The sequence below is a fragment of the Parasteatoda tepidariorum genome, chromosome X1 (genome assembly GCF_043381705.1).
Source record: "Parasteatoda tepidariorum isolate YZ-2023 chromosome X1, CAS_Ptep_4.0, whole genome shotgun sequence".
NCBI lineage: Eukaryota > Metazoa > Arthropoda > Arachnida > Araneae > Theridiidae > Parasteatoda > Parasteatoda tepidariorum.
This window is the reverse complement of record NC_092214.1, coordinates 39,328,436-39,355,362: the sequence shown is the minus strand read 5'-3', so window position 1 is coordinate 39,355,362 and position 26,927 is coordinate 39,328,436. Positions and strand designations below refer to the sequence as shown.

At 28.3% G+C, this 26,927-nt stretch overlaps 1 protein-coding gene across 4 annotated transcripts in view; it reads right to left on the bottom strand.

The window, feature by feature from the left end:
• Nucleotides 1-2,247: 2,247 nt before the first annotated feature.
• The window catches only part of LOC107451043 (carbonic anhydrase-related protein 10-like), a 346,734-nt gene continuing 322,054 nt past the window's right edge, over nt 2,248-26,927 (bottom strand). Inside the window, exons 8-12 of one of the 4 annotated variants that reach the window (XM_071187551.1) lie at nt 20,066-20,197; nt 15,560-15,599; nt 13,533-13,649; nt 7,296-7,352; nt 4,745-6,131 (exon numbers count right to left, since the gene is read on the bottom strand). In XM_071187551.1, the coding sequence (XP_071043652.1) occupies nt 6,091-6,131; nt 7,296-7,352; nt 13,533-13,649; nt 15,560-15,599; nt 20,066-20,197 (387 nt within the window). In that variant the 3' untranslated portion in view covers nt 4,745-6,090. Of the gene's footprint in view, nt 6,132-7,295; nt 7,353-13,532; nt 13,650-15,559; nt 15,600-20,065; nt 20,198-26,927 lie in introns of all 4 variants that reach the window. The other 3 variants (XM_071187553.1, XM_071187552.1, XM_071187554.1) reach the window with 3 other exon arrangements.

Genomic DNA, 26,927 nt, shown 5'->3' with positions numbered 1-26,927 from the left:
CTTTATATACAAAGCCTATATTTTTTGATCAATATATCTATAATAGAAAAATTTGGAAACGATATTTCTAATCTGATAAATAAACTTTATATTTAACACAAATATTTTATGCTCTATGAAATACATTTATTCTTGTTCAGCTAGAGTTATGATAATCAGTTATTTGTAAATATGAAGAGAAAAAGGAAGTAGAGTTTTTTTATACAAATATATAACAGTGCAAAACTATTTTTGTTGGAAGAAACAGTTGACACCAAGTGTTTACTTTTAAAAAAAATATTTTCTTAGAATACTTATTCGTCTTTTCTTTTCATCAATTTTTATTATTTTCCTTGTTTTCTCTTTATTTTCAACTGATATATATATCAGTTATATATATATATATATAAATATATATATATATATATGCACCTGTGACGTATATATATATATCCCTAAGGTAGCTTAGGTTAAAAATTATACATTATGATTTTGAGTATATAAGAATCCAAACTTTTNAGTGTACATAGTTTAAAGAGATATATATAATGTTTTAATATCTTACAGTGTGTAGTTTTTTTTAAAATTTTTATTTAAATGTAAATAAATTCAACTTATTAATTTATTCAGATTACTACTGTCAAATGAAAACCAGACATCCACTATAAAAGACATATTACGATAACGTTGGTCACATTGCTTTTACCCTTCGATATTGTCTTCTGCAGAATATAGTGAAAAGGTTGAGTTGCTTATTTACTACTCTGGAAAGTTAACTAAAAGCTTGCTGAAACACGTTAAGTTCTGTATCGTGTGTTAACTGTGCATTGCGAAAATTGCATGTCTAAGGCAAGTGTGCATGAGCATCCAAAGGAATTCCGCGAATGACGTTTATCACTGCAAGATGATTCGCACACGGGGCAGGCCCTTTAAGGCATTATATTTGATGACTTTGTGCGAACAGATATTTTATTCCGGGAAAACAGTCAAAGCACGGAGAGAGAAATTCTTTTGCAGGTCACTAGTCATGGATTTGCGATTGCCAGAATCAATTGTAAAGTAGTTGGGAAGAATTAGCACGTGGTTGGATCTATTTCAACTGACGAAGATATTCAGAATTGTTTCATGTCTTAGTCATTTACTGCGATTCCACGGACAAAAGTCATATCTGTCATGTATCGTCACCGGAAGCGAAACTAACTTTTTACCGGCATTTTGTTCCGATAGTAAACAGCGAAAACAGAAAAGGGCAGAAAGTACCGCAATTCAAATCTGTCAATATGAATTTTAATAGAATAATGATGATTTTCACTAGCAAGCTACAATTATTGCAAAGACATATCCGTTAAATGTGACGCACCTAATGCAATATTGACCTAGAATGCTTTCAAACGGAATAATCATTTTGCACAGTGAACCCCATTCCCAAAATTCCAATCTGGTAAGGTATAAGCTTGAGAGATTTCGATGTGAAACACTTTAACATCATCTATACAGCTCTGATCTTTTCTTCGTAACTTCTTCATATTTGGTGACCAGAAAAGCAACATGCTTTCCTGCCCATATTATATAAGTGTTGAAGTGCATATAAAGGTAAGGTTAAGGATCAACAATGACTTGCCAATTTTTGCATGACTGTAATTCGTCACCTCATTTTCCAGTAGGATGAATGTATGTATTAACACTTTTAAGAATTAATTTTAATTTAAATAATGCTTAGTCACTCTGAAGCAAATTTATGGATTCTATTTGACTACCATGATTGAGTGTCAGTCACTAAACTCTGCAACTTTTAGTAAACAGATAAGCTCTAGCAAAAAATTAATTAAAATAAATTTTGATCTTTTCCTTTTTTTGCTTTGAGTATAGCAATATTTATTTTTCAAAGCGAAGATCTTGTAACAAAAAATGTCTAAATATATCATCCAGCTTTTAATTTAGTAAATAATTATAATCTCAGCACAATTATACCTTTTGGATCTGCGGTAGTCCGTAACGCATTAATTACAACCTTTGTCGAGAGCAAAATTTTTAATTTGCGCTTCGCACCTGAGGCAAAACAAAAGCAAGGCATCTTAAGAACGAAAGAAGAAGAAAGAAAAGTAAAGAAAAGAAAGCTTTTTTGAGGGTAAATATCTCCGTAACTAAAACATGAGTATTTTTTCATGGCATATGATCATCATATACTGTAAAGTTATATTAAAATAATCATCAAAACTAGTTTTTAATATTGAGTGTAAATTTACTGTAAGAAAAGAAAATAAGACATTTTGCAGACACAATAATTTATTATTTCAAACACAATATTTTGATACAAAGCTTACACTTACAATAGCGCAACAATATGAATTTGGCAAATAGGGATTCTCCACTCAGGGAACAACAGAAGATTATATTATCGTCTTTGAATAGTTATAGAATTCATTCAATACTTAACGACAGGTACATTTACAACGTTTAGAAATAGCACAATTGTTTTTAGTTATAATAAGTCATCTTATGATTTTATATATCAATATCTTTACTGTGCTTAGATGAGTATATAAGAAATTGAATAGGTACTTGAAAATAGAATATTTGAAATACTCAAATACTCTGAAAACCATTTGTGAGAGGAAATTCAGTATTGTGTGAAATTAGTTACAACTAATTATCTCAAAAATTGTGTTATTACGCTAATGTGAATATTCGCTGAGTTATTTACTGTTACAATAAATCAGGTTGATATTGAATTATATAAAATAGGATAAAAGTTTGCCTTTCCTTTTAATATTTTTTTCAGCGATGGAATAAAAAAAAACTTTTAAAATTTAGAATAATAATAGCTATCTTCGAAATATTTTAAGTCAAATTTAGAGCATTTTCAAAATGCATGTGGATAATACGATAATATTTTCGTATCATAGCATGCATGTATGAAAAAATTCATTTCTTTTGAACAATACTGTTTGTTTCTAGGGTGTATTATATTAAATTTACTTCAAGTTATGCATTACTTTAGTTTTACTAAAAAATAAGTTACACTAAAAAATATTGTAGTTAAGTTACACTAAAAAATATAAAAAACTGGACCGTCCTTAAAAACTCATATGGTTCTTATATCATGGTATCAAGTAAAAAGTTTCACTTTTCCTTAATATACTTTGGATATACAGCTTATTATTCATTAAAAATGTCATTTCTAGTTGTTGCGTACAGGGTAACTTCTATTTTCTCATTTCCCATCACATTAAGTGTAATGAATATTGAAACAATAGTAAAATTGCCGGAATTTAAAATGTTGATATTAATATTCAAGATCATTCATATAATTTTAAATAAGGAGTGAAAGAATAGAAATTTGAAAAAAAAAAATGTTTCTAGAGTAATCTTTAATGTGAACAACTACACTCCAGATAATTCTTTGGAATAACTTACCATAATATCGTAATCTTATAGCATAATCTCGTACAAATTTTCTGTTACATGAAAAGAGTACTAAGGTACTAAATTTATTAGTATTTCCATTTAGATTGGTTACGGCGCGATTGGCATACGGTTTGATTTATTCGATAATATGGTTTGATTTAGCACCGCGTTACAGCCTTTGCAAATTGTAGGAATATTTTGTTTCAGTCTTAACGAAACTCTTAAAATTAAAGTCAGATTTTATTATTAATTTATTATTGTCTGAATATAAGTGGAGTTTTCTATGCGCCGGATGCTTCACTTAAAGTAAAATTTTGAATGTGATAAAAGAATGTTGAAATTTCAATTTTAACATTCATTTATATTAGTTTTAAAAGGGTTACTAAGTGGTAATTGGGTGAACTTTTTTCTCAATTAAACTTAATAAGATTTGAACCAGAAATTTACCAATGGAAATGTCTGAGTTTTTATTTAACTAATGTTTTTGATATCGATAATAAATGCATTTCCCATTCAGTAATAAAAACTTTTAAGAGTGTACATAGTTTAAAGAGACAATTGAATTTTTTATTTTTCATTGGGGCATTCATTGAAAATTATAAAGTGCTCAAAAAGTTCTTTTTATTTCTATAAATCAAGTTAACTATTGTGTTTATCTAAACATTTAATTTGAAGAATAATAAATTAGTATATGAAAAAGAAATAAAAGATTACAAAAAATTTCATGTACTTTTTGTATATAAAAAGTAAATAAATGAAAATAAAACACTTTGTACACATTTAAAAATATTACAGATCAAACTACTGTACGAAGTATATCATCCGTAAATTTAATTTTACCATAAAATGCAATTTCACCGTAAAATTTTAAAATGTATTTTTATAATAGTATATGTTTAATTATGGTGATTCAGTGACTTCGCCGTAAACATTACGGTAAATCAAATTTTTGTTTCGTAATGTTTTATAATAAAAAGTAATTGCACCCTGAGTGCCGGTACTGAGTAACCGTCATTTAATCAGACATTTTTTTTTACAGTGCATGCACATTAGAATATCAATCCACTAAAGTTTATTACACGCAAATAAAAATACGAAACTTAATATTTTATTTTAAAAAATACGAAACTTAATATTTTATTTTAAAAAAATTAAATGTTAGTGATATAATATAAAATTGGAACGCAGAGAACTGAATTTAGGCTATGTATGCAGAAAAACGTGCATTAAAATATGTATGCATTCAAGTGGATACTAAAACTTTTTCAATTTTTCAAGAAATTCAAACTTTTCCTGATTATTTTAAATGAAATCTCCAGTCTTTCTAGTTCAGAAACTACTGAATATAATTTAAAAATTTTTTTGTCTATTAAATTATTTATTTATTGAAATTGAGAAAAATCTCATGTTTGAAATAGAAATTCATATGTCTATAACAATGGAATTCGAAACTCGCTTTATATAAAATTTTGAAAAAAATGAGTTTCTTTAAGTGAGTTTACAAGGAATTGGGAAAAAAATAATTTTGTCACCTCGTGTTAATAAGGTATGATAAAAAATACATTTAAAAATTTAAAAAGACTATGACGTAGTCCAAAAATTAAACTTCGAATCAAATAAGCAATCAGAATTATTTAAATGCTATATTAAATTAATTGTGAAGGCAGTTATATAAAAATTTCTGATTGACGACATAATAAATGAAAGTTATAATGGTGGTAGAAATAAATGTAATAAAATGTTCCTTTAAATTTTAAAACTTTCAAATATTTCAATTCTCATGTAATTTTAAGAATATTATTAATTTGTAACATTTGTATAATTAAAAAATGAAAATCCAACAACATTTTTTGTTAAAATCTGAATCATTTTAAATGATACACCGTTGATTCAAGGCCATGACAACAAAACAAAGATTAAAGAAACACAACACACTTGTCACCACATGTCCATTCAACAAATAACAGTCTGTCCTGAGCAAATAAGCAACCGATATGAATTATTTCTCAGCTTGGTATGAACAGTCCTTTTAATATAAAGCTTAAAGAATATGATATCTTGAAATATTATGAAAAATAAGAAATATATATATTCTTATACTACTCACTTTTTGTTATTACTAATTCTTCATCAATGTATAGTGATATTAGGGAATATTTAGATTAGAATTACCCAAATACTTTCAGAATACTGTTGGGTATAAACTTTCTCAAAACAAATACTGATGAAACTTCTCTTATCCCCAGTATCTCTATAAAATGACGTAGAGAAAATTAAAAAAAACTTCAAACTTTGTTGCACGCATTTGTGTGCTTAATATTTATGAATTGAATCTGGAAAAGTTTTTTTTTTATCGAAAATCATCACGAGATGTTTACCTGTGCCTCGGAATTCGGAAAAAAATACTTACTCCCAACACTCAGATAAGCAATTTTTAAATATAAAAGAACGTGCATCTATATTCCGTAACAAAAATTAAAATATTTATACTTTAAAATTATTCACACTATTTTCACTTGTAGAGTTTTGTGATATTTTTAACGTCAAAGTCCAGCCATTAATAAGGAAAGCTCCTGTTGTAAAAACTCTGATGACTCATACAAGAGATCTTTTTATAGGATACACTGATATGCAGATATTAAACATCTATAACCCAGTAAGATATCCATGGTATTTTTCCAGGCTCTCTGTAGGATAACCTTTTCATGGTTCTTCCGTCTCATATGGTTCATACTCCATGTTTTCTAAAAATAAAAAAATGATTATTTGTTATCTGTTTTTATGTACACTGTAAAATATGGATACTCAAATGTTATGAAACTTTCTTCGTTTTTGACGAAACAGCTTCCTCGTATATGCTCCGAGTGAACGTTTTGTTAAAGTGACGAAATAAGAAACGAATCTCAACGAAGAACGACGCAATATTCTTCGAAGAAACAAATTTTGTCAAAATTAATCTTTCGTCATTAGATTTTCTATCAAAAAAAAAAAAAATTCCTAGTGCCTGAAGTATATAACTTTTCTAATAATCACTGTATTGTGAGCTTCATATAAATGGATCAATGTCTCCCTAACTACACAAGAAGAACACGTAGACCAATGAGATAAATTATATCCATGCCCGAAACAAGTTTCAATCCCAAGTTATTTTTGGTACGTGGCCTTCTCCTTGACCACCATACAAGCAGTCAGTTTCTTTAGTCACTTTGTTTTCGATCGTCTAGTCTTCATTCCACATTCATCATTCTAGTTAACAATCCTCCACAATGCACTCCAATGAGATTTCAATTTTTAGAAACTGTTTTCGCACTATGCTTGATGGTTCGCATTTTGTCTTAAATGACCTGATTTCGTGAGGAAATTATTTTCAAAATTTACGAAATATAGCTCAAGAATTGTTGAATCTTCAAAAGAGAGAGTTTCATTTCTGAGAGTGCAAGACAAATTATGCTGGTGTTTGATTATTGCTTAATTCTTATAATGCCATGGGAAGCATTTTTCCTTTCAACTTCATTAATTGTTATATGTTAATGAGACGCCATTTTCGAAACAATGATTTACGCAACCTTCTGCTGATGTAGTTTCAGAAAAAAATAATAATCGAAAATAAAATAGCAATTAGGGAATTCGTTTGCATAAATGTAGATAGCAGTTAAGGCCATCTTTGGAACAAGAGAAAAGGCTTACGTTGAGGCGCTATTTGTTCTAGTGTAGTTTGCATTAATTCATTTGATTTTTAACAAAGAAGTTTAAATTTGTTGTCAATTCTTTACAATAGAATATTGTCAATTATCCTAACTTTTTGAAATTCCTAGCAGCTAAGATAAATTATGTAGTTGTTTCATTATTGCTTAACTCTTTATAAGGCCGTGGGAAGTATTTTTTCGACCAACTTCATTAATATTTACCTGTTGATGAAAATCTATTCTCCAAACTATGATTTGCAAAGTCATCTGCTGAGATAGCTGTTGAAAATAATCATAATAAAAATATCAATGAAGGAATTTATTTGCATAAATGCAGATAGTAGTTAAGGTTATTGTTAAAACATGAAGAGAGACTTAGGCTGAGGAGCTACTTGCTCTTGTGCACTTCACGTTAGTGCATTTGATCTTTTTCCACCGAGTTTATTTGTAGCACAGAAATTTTGATTTATGGCTAATTCTTTACAATAGAATATAGTGAATTCCTTAAACTTTGAAATTCCCAGCCACTGAGATAAATTATTTCTGCGTTTGATTATTGCTTAACCCTTTATGAAACCGGGGGATGTATTTTTTCGACCAATTTCATTAATGATTACTTGTCGGTGAAAAACTACTTTCCGACCTATGATTTGCGTAGTCATCTTCTGATGTAGTTTCAGAAAAAAATTATAACCATTATTAAAATACCATTAAAGGGATTTGGTTACTCAAATGTTGGTAACAATTAATGCTATTATGAGGTTAAGAATAAATCTAGCTCTGAGGAGCTATTCTTTCTGGAGCGTTATGCGTCCATTCATTTGATCATTTCTCTTTGAGTTTATTTGTAGCACAGAAGTTTAAAGCTGATTATAAATTCTTCACAATTGACTTTGGTCAATATTTTATATTTTGAAATTCCAAGCTACTGTCTCACCAAAAATTGTCTTTTTGATAAGAAGTAAACTGAATCCCTGTTTTAATTAAAAATCATAATCACCCTCCCCCCCAAAAAATTAACTTAACAATACTAGAAAAAATTGCCCTATATAGGGTTAATATGCTCAAAAAAAAATCTTGACAAAATCCAAAACATGCAATCATTTTTTTTTTGTACATTTCCAAATGTTATGGAATAATTTACAGTGCCTAAGCTGTGAAGATAAAAGACTGATATCATTTTAGATAATTACCAATTATGATATATAATTACATATAAATTTGGTCGATAGGGTGAATATTATAGTAAATTTATTGCCTGTTCTGTGATATTTGCTATTTTTTTAAAGTACAAAATATAAATCTGGTGGATACTTATTTTAAAATAATAAATGTTATGATAGCAAAGCAAGTCATGAAATGATGAGGAAAAAAGCTTCATACTTCCATAGTAAAATACTTTATAAGAATTCTGAAAAATTTGCTAGCTAAACCAAATCGCAAATTTTAACTCTACAATGAAAGAAACTCTAAGCCAATAACAATGGAACTATACTCTTTGTAAATGTAATATTGATTTCTCCCCGAGCCTGTATATTTCCTATTCCTATTGAAACGTACTGCGGTGTGAAAAAAGTAAGATTTTTGGTATCTATGGTAAATGGGAGGGGAAAAGTGTAGAGATTGGAAAATCGCATCACTATGGACTCATATTCCATTTACTAACAGTATATTAGAGTGTCAGAAACATTTTTAAAGTATCGATAGCAGATCTTTCACCATGAAATGACTCTAAGTGGTTGCAATGCAGAACAAAAGCAAAAAGAGGCCGAATGAAATTTATTCGAAAGCATAAATATTTAAACGAGACTAGGATCTTTTTACTAGCAGCACTAAAATGGAGAGACTTTCTAGTCAGGGATGACGTATTATTTGTGTAACTTAACGCGCCTATTTGGACTAAAAATAGCAATTCAATAATAAAATCACGTTTCTTTTTTTTGAAAAAAAAGATCAGAAACATATTAAAAGCAGGATTTCAAAATTTATCACTGCAAATAAAATATTTTATTCAAGTATCCAGATTTTACTTATTTATTTTACAAACAGCAGTTTTGTTTAATTATAACAGATTTCTGGAATGTTGAAAAATATATTTTCTTTCATATATTACTGTTAACATCTTTATACAAAATTATTTTATGTTTACCGAACATAGAATCTGTATTCATACATAATTTTTTATAGAATTTATAGAATTCATAAAAGTGAAATTATTTTTGTCTAACTTCTTCCTCAAACACATTACCTTCCTTAGTAAATAAAAAAAAACACAAAATCCCTTTCCCCACAAAAAATATAGGAAATGTTTCAGCGCACTGATATACAAGAAATCATTTCAGTGATTTAAAAATATCTATTTGATATTTTTTTTCCTTTAAAAACAGTTTTCACCTGAAAATGTTGAATCTACCATTCAAAATAAAAATGGACTCCCAAAGCATTATGATAACAAGGTTTACATTGAGATCCTTAGAATTTTATAAGCATTGGACCAGTGAGGCAGCCTGTCTCATTATTCAAATCAAATTGCTGAATTCACAATCATATGAAAGCTAAAAAAGGAAAACAAAAAGAAAAATGATGAAAAGAAAAGAGAAAAAAAAATTGCTCTCGATATGAAAAACAGTGTTAGACTTTTTCTAGCGAAGAACGTAACAGCTGGCAAGAATTGATTGACACGTATCGTTTTCTGCATGTACTTAATGCTACTGGATATTGGAATACATGTATTTTGATATTTTATTTATTCTATATCTAGATTCTTTTTTTATTCATTTATTAGGCATTTCCTTTTTATGATGATAGAACCTAGCTAGTGCCTTACTTGCAGTTTTTTTTCCTCTCTATCTAACTTCATTTTTTCTTTGCCGAATTTTTATGGAGCAAAGCGTGAGTTGTCTTGTGAAGCGCGTAATTTTCTTCAGACCTTTTTTGGGAGTTGCATATGATCAAAAAATAAAAAAACGAAACTTTTTTGAATCCGAAAACTTTTTCCCTTGCGTAGTTTTACAACTTCGTTTTTTTTTAAAAACATTTATTTAGTTACAAGCGTGACTCAACATCGTCTTTTGAGGAATTAAAGGAAATCATCTATGAAAAAAGTCCGCATTTTTAAAGAGAGTACATTGATTTAGGATAAAAAAAAAAAGAAAAGGCTTCAAGCACATTATTTTTGTCGAAAACTAAGTAAATTATTGAATGCTTTACCGTAAAAATGGTAGAGGCCTTTTATTACTGGTTTTATCGTATGTTGAACTTTAATTTACTAGGTTTTAGTTTAATATATATGTCTTAAAATATAGAAGCCAAAATAAAGTTCTTTAATTCTCAAAAATGTTGTTTTAAAAATGCAACTATTAAACTATAAATAAACTTTGAAGGAATCGCATTTCATCTTATTTACAAGTCAATTAATTAACCCCTTAACGATAGGTTAAATTTCAAGAAAATGATCATAAAAGTGCCTATTTTTTTATTTTTGTATTTGTATTACACATTTGATTAGTGCTGCAACTAGTTTAAAATAAACTAACTATCTACAGTTACCTTAAAAATATCCTGTTACTGCCATCAGGTGTGCAAAATGAGAAATAAAATTTTTTCCGGGCAAAAGAAATTAATTAGTCTTATTCTTATTGGCGCGTTACTACTGAACACTCCAGCCCGTCAATATCAGGGGAGCGAGAAATAGCGGGCGAAATCTCACCCCGTCATTTTCACGGGAACGAGAAGGAAGGGGCTAACCTCTTAATTACCACATTTTGATTAACCTGTGTATTTTTAATACACTTTATATTAAGTACTTTTTTATGAACAATATATTAAATCAACGAACTAAAGAAATAAATTTCTATCGTATGCACAGAGCTCAAAAAAATGAGAAAATCGCACTTAACTATTCATCTAATTTTCAGATTATTACGTAATATGTTGTTTTCTTAATGGTTCGAATGATTAAACCTAAATACTCTGACATTTTTTTGCTGGCGATATTTAAATTAAGAAATCTAACAAAAAAAACATACTTTTTCTGAATAAACACGTCTTTTTATACCTATTTGGATTTTTGATTCTCAAAATAAAGAGGAAAAAACTGAAATTTGAAGCACTTGATCGGCATTAGGTGGCATGTATATTTTAAGCAAGAAATCAGTATGGTAGCAGAATTTAATAAAAGTATTTAAGACTAAACCCTCGAACCAGTTCGAAACATGAATTTCCAATCATTATTCCGAGAAAGATGCTCTTTTTTTTTAATTTGTGCACTGTACGGTAGTCAAATTGTTAATTTAGTAGTTAGCGCAGCAGAAACGGATTTATATACTGTGGTTAATGAATGGAGTGTTCTGTAATGACCACCTTTATTGCAGAATAATTTGACTATCTTTGAGAAGGAATGATATAAAATGTGCCCATTAGGGATCGAAAACTAATATTTAAGAGGGGAAAACAAATACGTTTTAGAACTTTGGCCAGTTACCATTGAGATTGCAAAAGGAGGAGATTAATTTCCTCCCAAATTAGTTTATTTGGAAGATGGAAGTTCCTAATAAAATGTTTATGCATTCCTATATTTTTTGAGGAATCAACTGGTTTTTGTTTTGATTTGTGTTTTACTTTTATTGTATATTATAGTATTTTTATTATTATTACATTACATTGTAGGTAGGTAATTTATTTACGTCGCTCTAGAGCTGAAAATGGGCTATTGGCGACGGTCTGGGAAACATCCCTGAATATGATCCGAAGACATGCCATCGCAATTTTAATCCTCTGCCGAGGGGATGCTACCCTGCTTTGTTAGCCTGACAACTTGCGCGCAAAATCAAGCACTTTACTGTAGAACAGTTTAGCGATAAGACTGATACAGCACTCTCTTTGTCCCTTCACTGGCTGATCAATGTGGTCACCCACCCACTTACTGACCGCATTCAGTGTTGCTTGACTTACTGGGGACCGTATCTTTACGATCAGTCCACTGCGAGACTGTGTTGTATTGTAGTGTATTTGCACTGTATTGTATTGTATTGTATTGCATTGCATTGCATTGCATTGTATTGTATTGTATTGTTTTGTATTGTATTGTATTGTATTGTATTGCATTGCATTGCATTGCATTGCATTGCGTTGCGTTGCGTTGCGTTGCATTGCATCGCATCGCATCGCATCGCATCGCATCGCATCGCATTGCATTGCATTGCATTGCATTGCATTGTATTGTATTGTATTGTATTTTACTTATATTGTATTTTATTACTTAACTATTCAAGAGTTATTAAAAGCCCAGTAGATGGATAAGAACGGATACTCAAACACTTCTCAAAACTCGCGTGGAACTAATTGCAGACAGTTACCATTCTATATAAAGATGAATGCAATAAATATGGAATAAGCTGTTTGTTTGCAACATTGTTATACAAATTCCTATTAAAAAATATTGCTTTTTACTCCACTGATATAGACATCAATTTCTCGAAATCTTGTTTTAGATATGTTCGACACTTAAAAACAAGACTTTCAAATATTATTTTAAATCATACAAGAAATACAGCAAACAGGAAAAACTTATTTATCGTTCTAGCAAGTATACGTAACGCTTCAACGTTGAAATGGTTGTTGAATGAATTTAATTGTTGATATTGTATAATGGATAGATTTTTTTTTCTTTAAGAAAAAAGTAGTTGTTTTCAAACACAGAGTTAAATTTAGTCAATAGCGCAATTTAGTCTTGATTTCTATGAGTGTTTTAAACGGATGTGCTCGCTTTCGGCATTTTTTTCATATCGCATAAATCTCTGATTTTCATTCTCAGTTGATCTTCCCGTTCAGCAAATCACATTTCTGAGAACAGCAATGAGGTAAAATTTATTTTCTGCCAGCTGTAATGCTGAATGATGAGTGCGCAATGCTGAATTGTTGAAATGGTGATTGAATAGTATATTGCATACCTTATTTGTACACCTTGTATAATTTCTTAATTTTGTCTCTTAAAAAAATAATTATTTTCATATAAATAGTATAACTTAGCTAATTGCAAATTTTTGTCTTGTTTTTTGAGGCAGTGTTTTCATAAATATTTTCGTTTTCTTCAACTTTTGCTATCCAACATGGCGCTTTCATCCAATAGCCTCTTATTTTCCTTTGCAGTCAAAGTCAATTTTCATTAAATTAAGTACTCTGAATGCAGAAATGAAAGAAATCTTGTTTTTAAACCCATGTAACACTGAGTCATTTGAGTATGGACTGAAGGTGATCTTTATGATGGATCTGCCTTTTTTTCTTTTAAAGATTAATTATTTTAAGGTAATTTATGTATGAATAAATAATAGATTGATTTCGCTTTCATATGCAACGTAATGTAAGCACTCAATTCCATAAACGTGTTTAATGGAAATGGTTTCGTCATTGTGACTACTATGCAAAAGTTTTATAGGATTATTGTAAGTTTTCGCTTACCAGCCATGTTAGCTTGGGAAAAAGATACTATTTTTCCGTCCACTGATCGGAGCCAATGGTTCTTCACTTCAAAGATTTTGCTAGAGCTGGAGTCGACACTTCGGTCTGGCTCACGACCTAAGAAATAGAAAATAAAATAAAGAATTTATATTTTGAAAATGTTGCTACGCAAACATTTGCAAACAGAAAAAAAATATCAGCAATCCCGAGAAGAAGCATCTGTAATATTTGTATTAAAAAGTTCTATGAAAAAAATATCAGCAATCCCGAGAAGAACCATCTGTAATATTTGTATAAAAAAGTTCTATGAAAAAAATATCAGCAATCCCAAGATGAAGCATCTGTAATATTTGTATTAAAAAGTTCTATGAAAAAAATATCAGCAATCCCGAGAAGAACCATCTGTAATATTTGTATAAAAAAGTTCTATGAAAAAAATATCAGCAATCCCAAGAAGAAGGATCTGTAATATTTGTATTAAAAAGTTCTATGAAAAGAAATCAGCAATCCCGAGAAGAATCATCTGTAATATTTGTATAAAAAAGTTCTATGAAAAAAAAAATCAGCAAAGGGTTTTTAGGGAAAGAATTAATCTGTTTATTTGTGTTTGAAAGTAAAATTAGTTATTTTAAAATGTCATTTCTAAAATTATCGTTTATATTTATTTTTTTAAAATAAAAAAGATTGATATCAAATTGATTGGTATAAAACAGATCAAATTGATAGCTCATCTTTCACAATAATGCTTGTAACTATGTTTCTTTTTTCCTCCTCATTCGCATAGTTCTAAATCAATGACACAGCAGACTATCTTGAGTCTTATTATTCATCATCTTTTAATTAACTATTTGGCTCAAGACATACGAAATAAAAACAAAGTTAAATATGTATTGAAGATTTTATATTTGACAAATATTGTTGTGTTTGTAAATTATCTTATATTTCAAATTATAGTAATTCTACAAATTTACCACGTAGAAAATATAATAATCATTTTAAAACTTAGGGCAGCACTCAGGAAATGTTGATACCTCAAATACTTTTCTCAGGCAAAGTGCTATGAAAAGACAACAACATATTGGTTTCAATATAAGCATTTTTCTGTTTATATGTATTTGACATTGCATTTTAGTAATGTTTGAATGATTTAGAAACTGTTCATATAGTATTAGTATATCGTAGAACTAATAACTTTCAAGTACAGAAATATTGGGAATCGCAGCATTATGTTTGACTGAATTGTATAATTTTATTTCTTGACAAAGAACAGTGGCTGTTTTAATGTATAAATATGCATGTTACATACATACACTGAGATATAAGGTACTACACTTTAAAAAGTACCAAATCAAATTACGGTATAAAGGTTCAATTCAAATTACGGTCCCTTTACTTGTTCCGGTAGATTTACCGGAGCCCGTTTCGGAACAAAAAAAAATCTGATATGCCATAATTTCCACAGTATTAACTACCTTAGAATCAATTAATCGCTCAAATTATGTATATGTTTCTCTAAAAATTGCGGTAAAAAATACTTAACGGTAAAAATGGATTTTACAGTGAAGAAAAGTTATACCGATAATGCACCCAAAGTACCGGTACTTTATACCGTAATTTTAACCATGATATTATGCAGTGTAAAACCTAAAGGCTCCTCAAATTATTAATTGCTTGAAATCAAAGAACAAATGATTTAGTTATCGAAGATCACGAAGACTTGTAAATAACTCATGCTCTTGAAGGAAAAAAAAACATAAAATCTGTAAAGACATGATACGTTTTAAATTAATCGGAACTGAATTTTTACTGCTTGGTTGTGAAAATCATAAGTAATACCGATGTCCTTTTCCGTAAAACGAAATATATTGCTAAATTAAAGGTAAATATATGAATAATATGCAATACTTTGATCAAAAAATTTTTTTTTAAATTATCCATTTAAAGTCATAAGTATTTTTACTTTAACTTAAGCAAATGTAAAGCAATCTCCTTACTTAATACTGTAATAAGCATATATTTTTACTTACCTCTATAAAACAATTTCCTTGAATTGAAACACTTGTTATCCTATAAAAAACATGATATGTATCAGTTATTATATATTTCTCAGTTCATTCAAAACTATTTTTATTACTATTACTGAGATGAAAGACTTTTTTTTACGGTGACTCCTATTTTTCTTTAACAAGTTTAAGGAGCTTTTTAAAATGAGAACTTCCTTAATAACGGTCTGAGATAACAAGAAAAGTACATTATTGCGTTAGAAGAAACTAAAAAAAAAACTCTACTCATAAGACTAATTAATTATTATTTTTTCATTTTAGTTTGAACTGGGAAGGTGCTTAATTAAATAATTAAAATTAATGTTAAATTTTTTTTTAATTTCATAATTATATTATTAAATACTTTCATGAGTTAAGATTGTGAATCATCTATATATGAACTGTGTATATAAATTAAATGAATCCATGATGCTCGTCTTATTTTCATCTTTCAAATAGTTGTTGATTTCCATTTTTCAACAAGAATTTATTAATTTTATCCGGTAAACAAAGCCTGGATTGATATATTATGATAATGGTATAAAATAAATCAAGTATATTTATTAATGGAGCAATAGATGCATCAAGTGCCTGCTTCAAATCTACCATGCATGCACAAAACTATGTTTTCATAATTTACTCTATTTGATTATTTTAATTTATATGATGAATGAATATATGTGGAGTTTTGATGATATTATATTGATTGGTTATCTAAATGCACTAGTAAGTGTCTTTAATCTGGAAGACATTTTACAGTAAACCAAAATTAAACAAAAATCGAGAAATTAAATGAAAGAGAAAAAATTGCAATAATATATATATATATATANTCTAAAGCCCCGATAATTCTTCCGTGTAATATTATATATATATATATATATATATATATATTAGAAATAATTTAAAAAACAAAATAATATTTTCCTCATTTTAAAATTCTTATAGGATAATATTTTTAATTAATTTCTAATTAGTCAGGTAGAAGAATTTTTGTTTGAAAAAACCCAGTTTGAAAAAAAAAAGACTTTTGCCTGTCTGCTAAAAAAGAAAATTATTTCTTTCTATTTTTTTAAATACTTCTTTTGCAAATAAATTATATAGACTTAAACGATAGGAAAAGATAAGAATTAATTGAAAATCTAGCAGAACAAAAGTCTAAATGAGTAAGGTATGAAAAACAGGTGAATGAGACTATATTTCATTTTCTATTTCAGAATAGTTTCTAAGAATTATTCTTATGATTAAGATCAAAAGATATCAGTCTCATTTTATTTTTGATGCAACAATTATGTTTTGAAACAGATCAAAGAAAACTTTTATCAATTACGAAACTAGTCAACTAAACTTTATAGACTTTTGATACATCTTGGAACACTGAGAACAAAACAAAATCCTAACTTGTCTCGTCAGAGTTAAAGTAATGGATTCCCAAAATGAAAGATATTTTTTTCTTGTTTTATGATAAAAAATTAATCAGAATATATAAATTAAAAAAATTTGAGACGTACACAAATGCGTACTTTCTCAAAGCATATATTTGTAGAGACGTAATGTTTCTGTATCCCGCGATGAGGAATGCGTTTTTGAATTCAAATTTATGCTTACAATAAAATAAAATGAAGTAAGTCTAAAATGTAGACCACTTAAACTTATTTTTTATGCATAATTTTGCAATTTTTTCGATATCTATGGAAATAAACTTTGTACTCAATTATTAAACACATTTACTCAATGAAAATGTCATGGCGAATGCAATAACTTTTTCATACTTTGTTCCATTTAAATTCAAACCGACGAAAAAATCTCAAAGTTAGAGACGCAATTATTTCATAATTTGTAACTAATTGGATTTGAATGACAAATTTTGAAACTTCAGCTAAATCAGCAGAAAAACTAAGAAGTAAAAATTGAAAAAAATTTCATTAGTAAATTATTTATTTAGCAGAAAATTATTTTCATAGGGTTTTCACTACTTGCAGTTATGCTATATTTATTTTATGCAGCTGCAAGTCATTATGTTTATGTTATGCAGCTTCTAAGGATCTGTTAAAAATACTACAAACAGTAATAAATATTCCTTTTATAATCAATATTAATCTTCATTCGCTCTTTGCACTAACATTTTAGACTTACTGCTCTCTGAAATACGCATTTATTGATTTCTTTTTTAATTTAAAAAGTCAAATAATGATAAACTTTTCAGCATGAATAAAAACAAAATATTCAAACTACTTTTTTATGAATTTTATATTACAATACAAGTGTTTTTCTGATAATCTAACACATTTTTTGGTAACTACTTAACTGTTTTTTACAATTAAAGAAACAAAATATATTTTTATTTGTAATTCAAGTGTCATAATACTATGTATAGAAGGAACACCGGTGTCCAATCTGCGTCAACGATTAAAACCATGCATTACTTTATAATTGGGTTTATCAAAACTAAACAAAACGTGCTTTTCAAACTTTTAATTCAACTTTTCAGAAACAATACGCATAAGCTTTTTAATTTCCTATTCTCATCGTTCTAAAACTAATAACAACATTATGTTTCATTTCTCATTATTTCCCTTCTTCCAATTAATTGCTTAATTTTTCCTGCAGCTCAAGTATATATACTTCAGTCAGTTACAATTGGAGGAAGGTGTTGGGACGCGATGCGAGAAGCTAATAAAGTGTTTCTTTAAGAACACTTTCTAGCATAACTTACTCCGATGTCATGGTTGAACATATTTGTTTGAACAGAGCGATTGTATAGAGGCTGTAGAGTAACCGACTTAGCAATATTAAAAAAAGAAGGAAAAAACTTGAAAAATTGTTTTTTACGCTTCTTTCTGACTTTTAAATTTTGAAACATACACCAAACGTTCCACTTATTTCAAAACAAGACACGAAGGAAGAAAAAACTATTGTTATAAGATAGGTTGAACCCAGGGGGGAATTCGGAGATAAAAGTTAAATTATTACATTAAAAAATTTCTCTAAAAACAAAAATTACAGTAAAATTTTGCCAAATGGCAGTGATGGTAATCAGTTAAAAGTGGATTAACTATAGCATTTGACAATTAAAAACATGTTTTAAAGGCAACCAAATCCAAATCGACGGGGTAAATGTCGAGAATTAAATGATTATAATAATAAGGAAACAAGAGATAAAAAAAAATCTCAAAACTAAAATCAATGAAAGCTAAAAGTCCAAATAGTAAATATCTAAAAGTAAANCCAATAGCGCCTGTGTAAATGTCGAGAATTGAATGGTTATAATAATAAGGAAACAAGAGATAAAAAATCTCAAAACTAAAATCAATGAAAGCTAAAAGTCCCAAGTGTAAATGTCTAAAAGTAAAAGTCTGACTAGAAGTCTATGAAGTCAAAAATCAAAAGTTGATAAAATTTCAAAATGTAAGGCTAAAAGTTGATTAGTATAAATTAAACATGACTTGTTCTATTGTTGGTTCATTACTGGGGTCAGTTGATCAGGGGCTAAAATGTCCTCGAGGGTTTGCTTAATAATTTGAGTCACAATTTTCCAGCAGGTTAATATAGCAAAGAATTGGTGTTCCTCTTCGTAGTTATTCATGTGGGTTCCACGAAGTGCTTAATGTTGTTGTCGAAGATGTTTAATGCCTTGTCTCACTCCACAGTAGCCCTGCAGTGGACTGATCGTTAAGACACGGTTCCCAGCAGATAACCGAAGTCAATCATCACTGGCTGCGGTCAGTGTGTGGGAGGGTGACCACTTGGATCATTCTGCGTGGGGACCGAGGGTGTGCGGTATTGGTTCGCGTTAAACTGTTCTTCCGTAAAGTGCTCGACTTCGCGTGCAGGTCGTTGGACTACCGAAGCGGGGGTGCCATCTCCTCTGCGGAGGATCAAAAATTGTGATAGCATGTCTTCGGATCATCCTCAGGGATGTTTCCCAGACCGTCGCCAATAGCCCATTGTGCAGCTCTAGAGCGACGTAAATGAACAAAAACAAAAAACAAAACAAACACTCCACAGTAATTGCATGATGCTGATTTCCTGAAATATGTTTGTTGATAGGTCCCGAACAGTCGGTGACCAGTAAGGAGCTGGTTTAAATAAAAATTGGCCTGCATGCTCTTTATGCTTAATGCAGGCGCTTTATTATAAGTAAAACTGAATATCAGATTCCTAAAATCATGTAATACTTTTAAATTAAGCTTATTAAAAGCTAAACAAAACGCACTTTTTAAACGTATTATTCAACTTTTGACTTATGAGACGAGTGAACTTTTTAATTTCTCATTCTCTTAGTCCAAAAATAAAGAACAGCACTATATTTCGCCTCTCATTATTCCCCTTCTTCCAATTAACTGCTTAATCTTTCGTGCAGCTGAGGTATATATATTTCAGACAGAGAGTTACAATTGGAAGAAGGTACTGTGAAGCGATAAAAATTGGAAAGCGATGTGAGAAGCTAATAAAATGTTTCCTTAAGGAACACTTTCTAACATAACTTACTCCGATGTCATGGTTGAACACATTTGTTCGGACGGAGCGATTGTAGAGAGGCTGTGGAGGACGATAATTGTTAGCTAGAATGGTTTTAGGATTTGCCTTATCTCCTTGCATCAGTTTTCTCATCAAAAATATCTAAAAGGAAAAGAAAAATAATTTGAAATGCATAATTAATTACCTATAAAATTTAAAAGCATGCTAGAGGAAAGTTTCGATGCATTTTGGTTCTCAAGTTAGGAAAGTTTAAATTGATATTGATTTTGAATTGTCATTTTCAGTGAATCATTTTAAAGTTGTAGCGAGCTTGAAATAAATTCTTAAAAGAGACGAGTCCACTTAAAGAAATTTTGATATAATGTGTTTTTAACCATTTACTAAAGTGTGATTTTAATCTAAACTGAAAAAAAGTTGGGCCGCAAAAGAAAAATAATGGAAAAAGTTACCGAGTTGAAATTATGGTAAATGAGTTGAAATTATGGCTCGATAGTTCCTTTCGAAGCACTTTGGTAATCATTTTTGTTAAATTAAAAATAAAATATGGTTTTATAATGTTTGAAAAGTATTGTGTATACGCAGTTATAATTGATAATTTTATCATGATACATATATCATGGTATAAAAACCATTTATGTGGATAAACTTAAGTTTCAGTTTTATATTTCTTTATTAAATAATGGACATTAAGGACTATTATTTGGAAAACGAGAATTTTTGGTAAGCCCTTTGCTCTATGAACAGAAAACTTTCCAAATCAATAGTTTAAATACAAGATATTTTGGTTTTATTGAAAAAAATAATGTTGCTTTATTCAGAAATATTGCACATAAGATTATTTAGCTATAAGATTATATACTGCAATTTCAATCCGTGTATGAAAAAATGGCCATAAGTATGCTAATTAATTTGAGAATACCGTAAAAACAGTTCCTCATAATTGCGGTAAAGTATACCGACACTCAGAGTGCCGGCAATTTTTAACATAAAATTTATTTTCACTGAAGAATTTTGTACCTTAATTTTTACAGAAATGTTTACTGGATTACATAAATTCAGCAAATATTACTGTAGCAATTACTGTATTTCAGATTTTTTTGTATCGTGAAATTTTATGGTAAAAAGCGTAGGCACCCTGAGTACTGGTTTTCTTTACCATAATTTTTCACAAATTGCACTCAGAATTAGGCAATATTTTAAGTTAAGAAATTAGACACTAACACTTAGACTTTGATTGATAAAGCTTACTGTTTTTTCGAAAGATTCATATTCTTGACCTTGCAAATGGAAGAGAGGGTTAGTCATTTAAAAATGTTGCTATTTAAAAGCACTTAAAGTAAAAGTTTCTACATCTTTTAATTTAAAACTTTATAGATCAGTCTTAAAATTAAAATAAAAAAAATTTCAAATTATCTTAAATATATTTCACTGTAAACTATCTTCAAATAAATTATTTTTATAATTAAGCATTATTTCACGGATAGGAATAATTATAAATGAATATATAATATTTTTTTGGCCTAAATGGTTTCATATGCAGGGTGAAATAATTAAAAATTAAACTAAGTATAATTTTCATGAAATTACGTTTTTGTGTCTTTTTACTTAAATTAAAATATCAGCTGTCCTTATTAATTAGCATTTTAAAAGTTATTCCTTTAAATCTTTAAGTATATGATTATTTTAATATTATGTAATACTATTTTACTTGGCAATCAAATTATATGGTCAAAAGTTATTAAAATTTTCCGTTGTCTATTACATACATCATTCATGTAGTTTAAAAAGAATGCTTAAAAACGTAGTTATTAAAATATATATTTTCCTGCACTTTTATAACGTTCTGTTTTCTAAATGATGGTTTAATTTGATGAAAATGTCTTTGTACATTCCTTTGTGCTTCATTTCATTCTTAAATTAAAAAATAAATCCCTGCCACTAAGGCGCACATTATTTCTTTACTTATTTCTAATATCGGAGTGCTTGACTCAATATAATGATAAGTCGCTCTTACATTCCTTTCGGAAGATTGTTAATGATGAAAATCACCAGGATTTCAAAGGAAGCAATCAGATTGTTCTCTGTATTATTGTTATCAAATGGGAATTCCGGAGAATTATACAGTAATAATACTCAGAAACGTTTTATAGGAAATATTACACTGAGCACAAAAGTATCTTCAAAAGCATGAGAATGTGGTTTTGGGGGCACTTTCAATATGGTTTAAAGTATTTCTGTTTCTATGGAAACACCAAAAAAACGTGGTGATTTTACCGAAGCTCCTTGGTATTAATTTTGGTAAAATTAACAGTAAAATATTGTTTCCTAATGTATATAAAAAGTAGATAAATATGGAGAAATTCGGTAATTTTAACTTACCTTAGAGCATAGAAAAAAATAATTTCTTCAGTAAAATTAGCCTTTGAGGAAATTGAAAACCAGAATGAATGGTTTATATACCGTATATTTTGGTTTTATTACAAGAATTATGATTCTGATATTCTAATTCTTAAAATACGATATAGTATGATGATTTTATAAGAATTTTTTTTCTCGAAGCATCTTGGGAAAAAATATAATTAATTATCCCATTGTATGTTAAAAATTTATTAATCTTAAATAATATTTAAGAAATAATTGTTTAAAAATAGAAAACAAATGCAAATAGAATTTTTTTACATTCATTGAATGAATCCAGTTTAAAAATTAACAAGACGATTTTAAAAACTATTTTTCGCTAATGCTTGCTCCAAAATCAGACATAAGTTAACCTTTAATGAGTATTTTTTTGATAGAAAATATTATCTGGTTGAGTAAAGCAAAAATAAATAACAAAATAAATAAATAAATAAAATTTATTAAAAAAAAACAAGAATTAAATTGCATGTGATTTTTAGTTTTTCCTCCCTTTTTAAAATTTTTTTTAAATAACGTTTAGTTGAAACGTTTACCATTTTAAACGTATTTTATACGATAAAATTTTACGTCAATGCTTGTGTCAATTTGAGATATATTGAATTTATTAAAGTTGCAATTATGAAAAATAGTATTTGATTCTGTAAACTATAAAAACAAATGCAAAAATGCAATGTTTTTTAGCATTTATAAGGATTACAAGGCAAGTATTATAAAAACTAAATGTATTTTTTTAATTAAAATTCTTCGAGTTCAATTGAAATATAACAGAAAAAAATGATAATATTCCGTATAGACATTTTCCAGGAGCGTATTGCTTAGAAGTCTAAAACTTTTGCTCTTTCATTGCAGTTAATGTACTATCGAATATTCAATAAACTTTTTTGAAAAAACAACAGTAAATTTGCCATGGTTCAAAAATATAGTTCGAAAATTGCATAATTTCATGTAAATAAATATATAGGATAGCTTATAATATAGAACTTATACAATTTTGATATTTGAATAAAAATATTCATTTTTGAAATTGTAACTGTTTATATTTGGAGATGAAAATATAATTAAAGAAAAATAAAACTTCATAATGTAAAACCTCGATACTGTTATATATGTGTTGCGAAAAATAAACTAAAATTTAAGTCAGTATTTAAGTTATAGTTAAGTTAAAATGCAATTTAACATATTCTAATATCTATCGTATTATCTTACTTACCAAATTAACAATTCTCACTGTACTATTTATTTAGCTATAACAAAATCATGTGTTTTGTCTCTAGTACTTTTTTCCTGGTTAAAAAACTCTCGCTGATAACTGTCCATTGCTAAATTTTGTTTTGTCTCCATACTTTTCGTGTTTTTATATATATATATATACATATATAAAAATTCAATCGTTAGTCTCCCTTTAACTAATAATTAATGCAAGGAAATAATACAATAATACACTAATTTAAAACTAAAAATGAAAGTTCATCATTGCTTTTGAATATATGATTTTAAGTGATAAATATAACGATTTGCCAACAGGAAAGAGCAACATCTCTATTCTTTGCTTCGAAAAAAAATGATAAGAACAAGAAGGTCCCTAAAGGGAAAGGATAACATTATTATTTTGCCGCAAGAGAAATTCTCCTTACTAGTCAAATTCACTTTTTCTCTGAATCTGACAAGAAAAAAAGGGAAAAATCCATAGATAAGGCAAAGAGGAGTCCCTATCTTTCTTCAGTTCAAATGCTGTTTCTGCCTTAGCCTTTTCTTTCCTCTATATGAATATTTTTACAAATAAAATGAAAAATGAATTATCTACCTGTGCTTTCTTTGGAAATTTATTTATTGTTTTCTAGACTTGCTTTAAAATTAATGTTCTTTAATGGCTGTATTTTAAGTATTATTTACAAATGTATCTTATTAAATGAATACATAAAAAGTAATTGTACATAAATTTAAAATATGTAAGATTCGTTTTTGAAGTAATATTTATGAAAAATTTAGCCATTTTACTTATAAATTTTATGAATCATATTTTTTTTATATATTTTTAATTTTTCTGTATTATTCTAGATTAAAAAAGTGAAAAATATTATATTTAGCATTTTAATCATTTATGGTTATGAAATATAGCAACAAACACTGTTGTCGTTTTTTGCTAACAGGAAAAATCGTTCCTACACAGCTCACTTTCAAACAATATTTTCTTCAAATTTGTCCTTAATTGCTTAGATTATCTAAGAAAAACAGTTATTTATCATTAATATTCCATTAATTTACAAAATTAATTATTGATAAATTTTTTCATACGAATGAAAAAAAAATCGAACTACTCTTTTGGATTTTATATTTTGGAATCAAGATAATTCCGAGAATCTAACGGATTTTTATGTAACAATAAGACTGTCTTTTTTAAATAATAAATACTAAAATATTTTTTTTACCCACAATTAGAGCATCAGAAAAATAATTGCATTAAGGGGATACCGGTGTCCCATCTTAGTAAAAGCTTTAACCATGCCACCAATATTTTAATGAATTATGCAAATTTTCTGCAAACTCATCATTGCAAATGAAACTTTTTTGAGGTTCTAGGAACAGACTCCATTTCAGAAATATGTTTGAAGATTTTTGAAAAATAGAAAGTCTTAGATAATTATATGGTTTTTACAAAAAATTTTACTTATTGCATCCATTTTAAGAAAACAAATTTATTACAATATTTTGACAGCTTATCACGAAAGGTTCATAGTATAAATCATATTGTTCAACGATTTGAACTAGAATGTTTACTTCATGGCATTATTTTATCCTTATTTTATAGTATATCGAATCCTCGGTAAAGTGAGCACCCTCGAGACCGGAATAAATTGTCTTGTTAGAAGAGGCGTCCGCTTCGGAGAAGGACAAGCTAATGATGAAATATGATGCTGTAAGCTGTTTTTACTCAATTAATAAGATGGTTAAACCAAGTCACATTTAGAAATAAGGCATTATTCTAATATTTTTTCAATTCCTTATTGAAATTTATCATAATTTAAATTAAAAAAAAAATGTATAAAAGGAATCTTCTGTGTTATTCACATTATTCATTTACATTTCTCAGTTACATAATTCATAACTCGTTTCATATTGATTCTACTGCAAACTCAACTATTGTTTAATATTCATTGAAGGATTTACTAATGAACTGTATTCAATTTATAATATGAGATATCATTTTGAAGTATGAAACGCGTTTTAAAAATTGTGTCAATATCTTTCCATCTTGCGTTTAGCACCATTGAGTTCTTGAAAAAAATTAGTTGTTAGATACTATGATTTCACAATAAAGAACGCTCAGTAATGTAATCAATCATTAGTCGATTTCTCTCTCTCTCTCCAAACGCAACATGAAAATTTGTCACTCTCATTACTCCGTTATTTAATATATTAAAAACTCCCATGCATGAAAAATCATGTTAAAATGAATAATTGTTCTAAGAAATTAATATTCTAAGAATAAATAGTTAATGAAAGGTTCCAAATTCAATTCATAATATGAAATACAACTCTAACATGTTATAAGGATAGCATCAATATTTTTTTATAAGACGCCTTTTCTGTAAGAGCGCACAGTAATTTAACCATAAATTAGCCAAATTCTCTCTCCCCTAACTCCATATGAAAATTTTTTCTTCCTCATTACTCCATTATTTTGTCTATAAAAATCTCACAAAAGGGTGAAAATCGTGTTAAAATAGGAATAATAGTGTTTAAAAAACATTCTATGAATAATTTGCTAATGAAGGGCTCCGAATTCAATTCATAATAATATATGGGGCAATCCATAAAAAATTTACACCTATGATACGGAAATGATTTAATTTATTTTTTTTTACTGTTCTTTATTGAAAATAAATCGACACGTATTTTTGCGTTTTTGTTTAAATTGCATATTTTTGACTATACGAATTTTTGAAAATTTCGCTTTTTTGGGCACACGACTTCGCAAGTTATTTTTTAACGTATTGCCATCCAACGACAAAAATATTTAAATACACTTTCTTGAAGTGATTTTTCTCAAACTTTAAGAAAATCAGCATTAAAATATAAAATTTTTTGTTTTTGACATAAAAAAATTCAGTTTTTTAAAAAAACAACTTTTTTTTGCAATTTGGGCATCTTTGATTTTTTTTTATATTTCGACAGTGTGAAGTATAATCAATAATGATATTAATTCCAAATTTTTGGAATGGTAAGACACTTTGTTCGAAAGATATAAACGAAACAGCATGCACGCCTCGCTCTAGTTTAGTAGGGGTAGCGGATGAGTTCGAGAACAACCGAGCTATATTCTAAATGCATACGCGGATTTCACCTCATTTTGAGACTCTAAAACAATGTTTCCCAACCTTTTTTGTGCCATGCCCCACCTAAGCCTTTTTAAAATTCTTATGCCCCCCTATGTAACCTATACATTATTTTT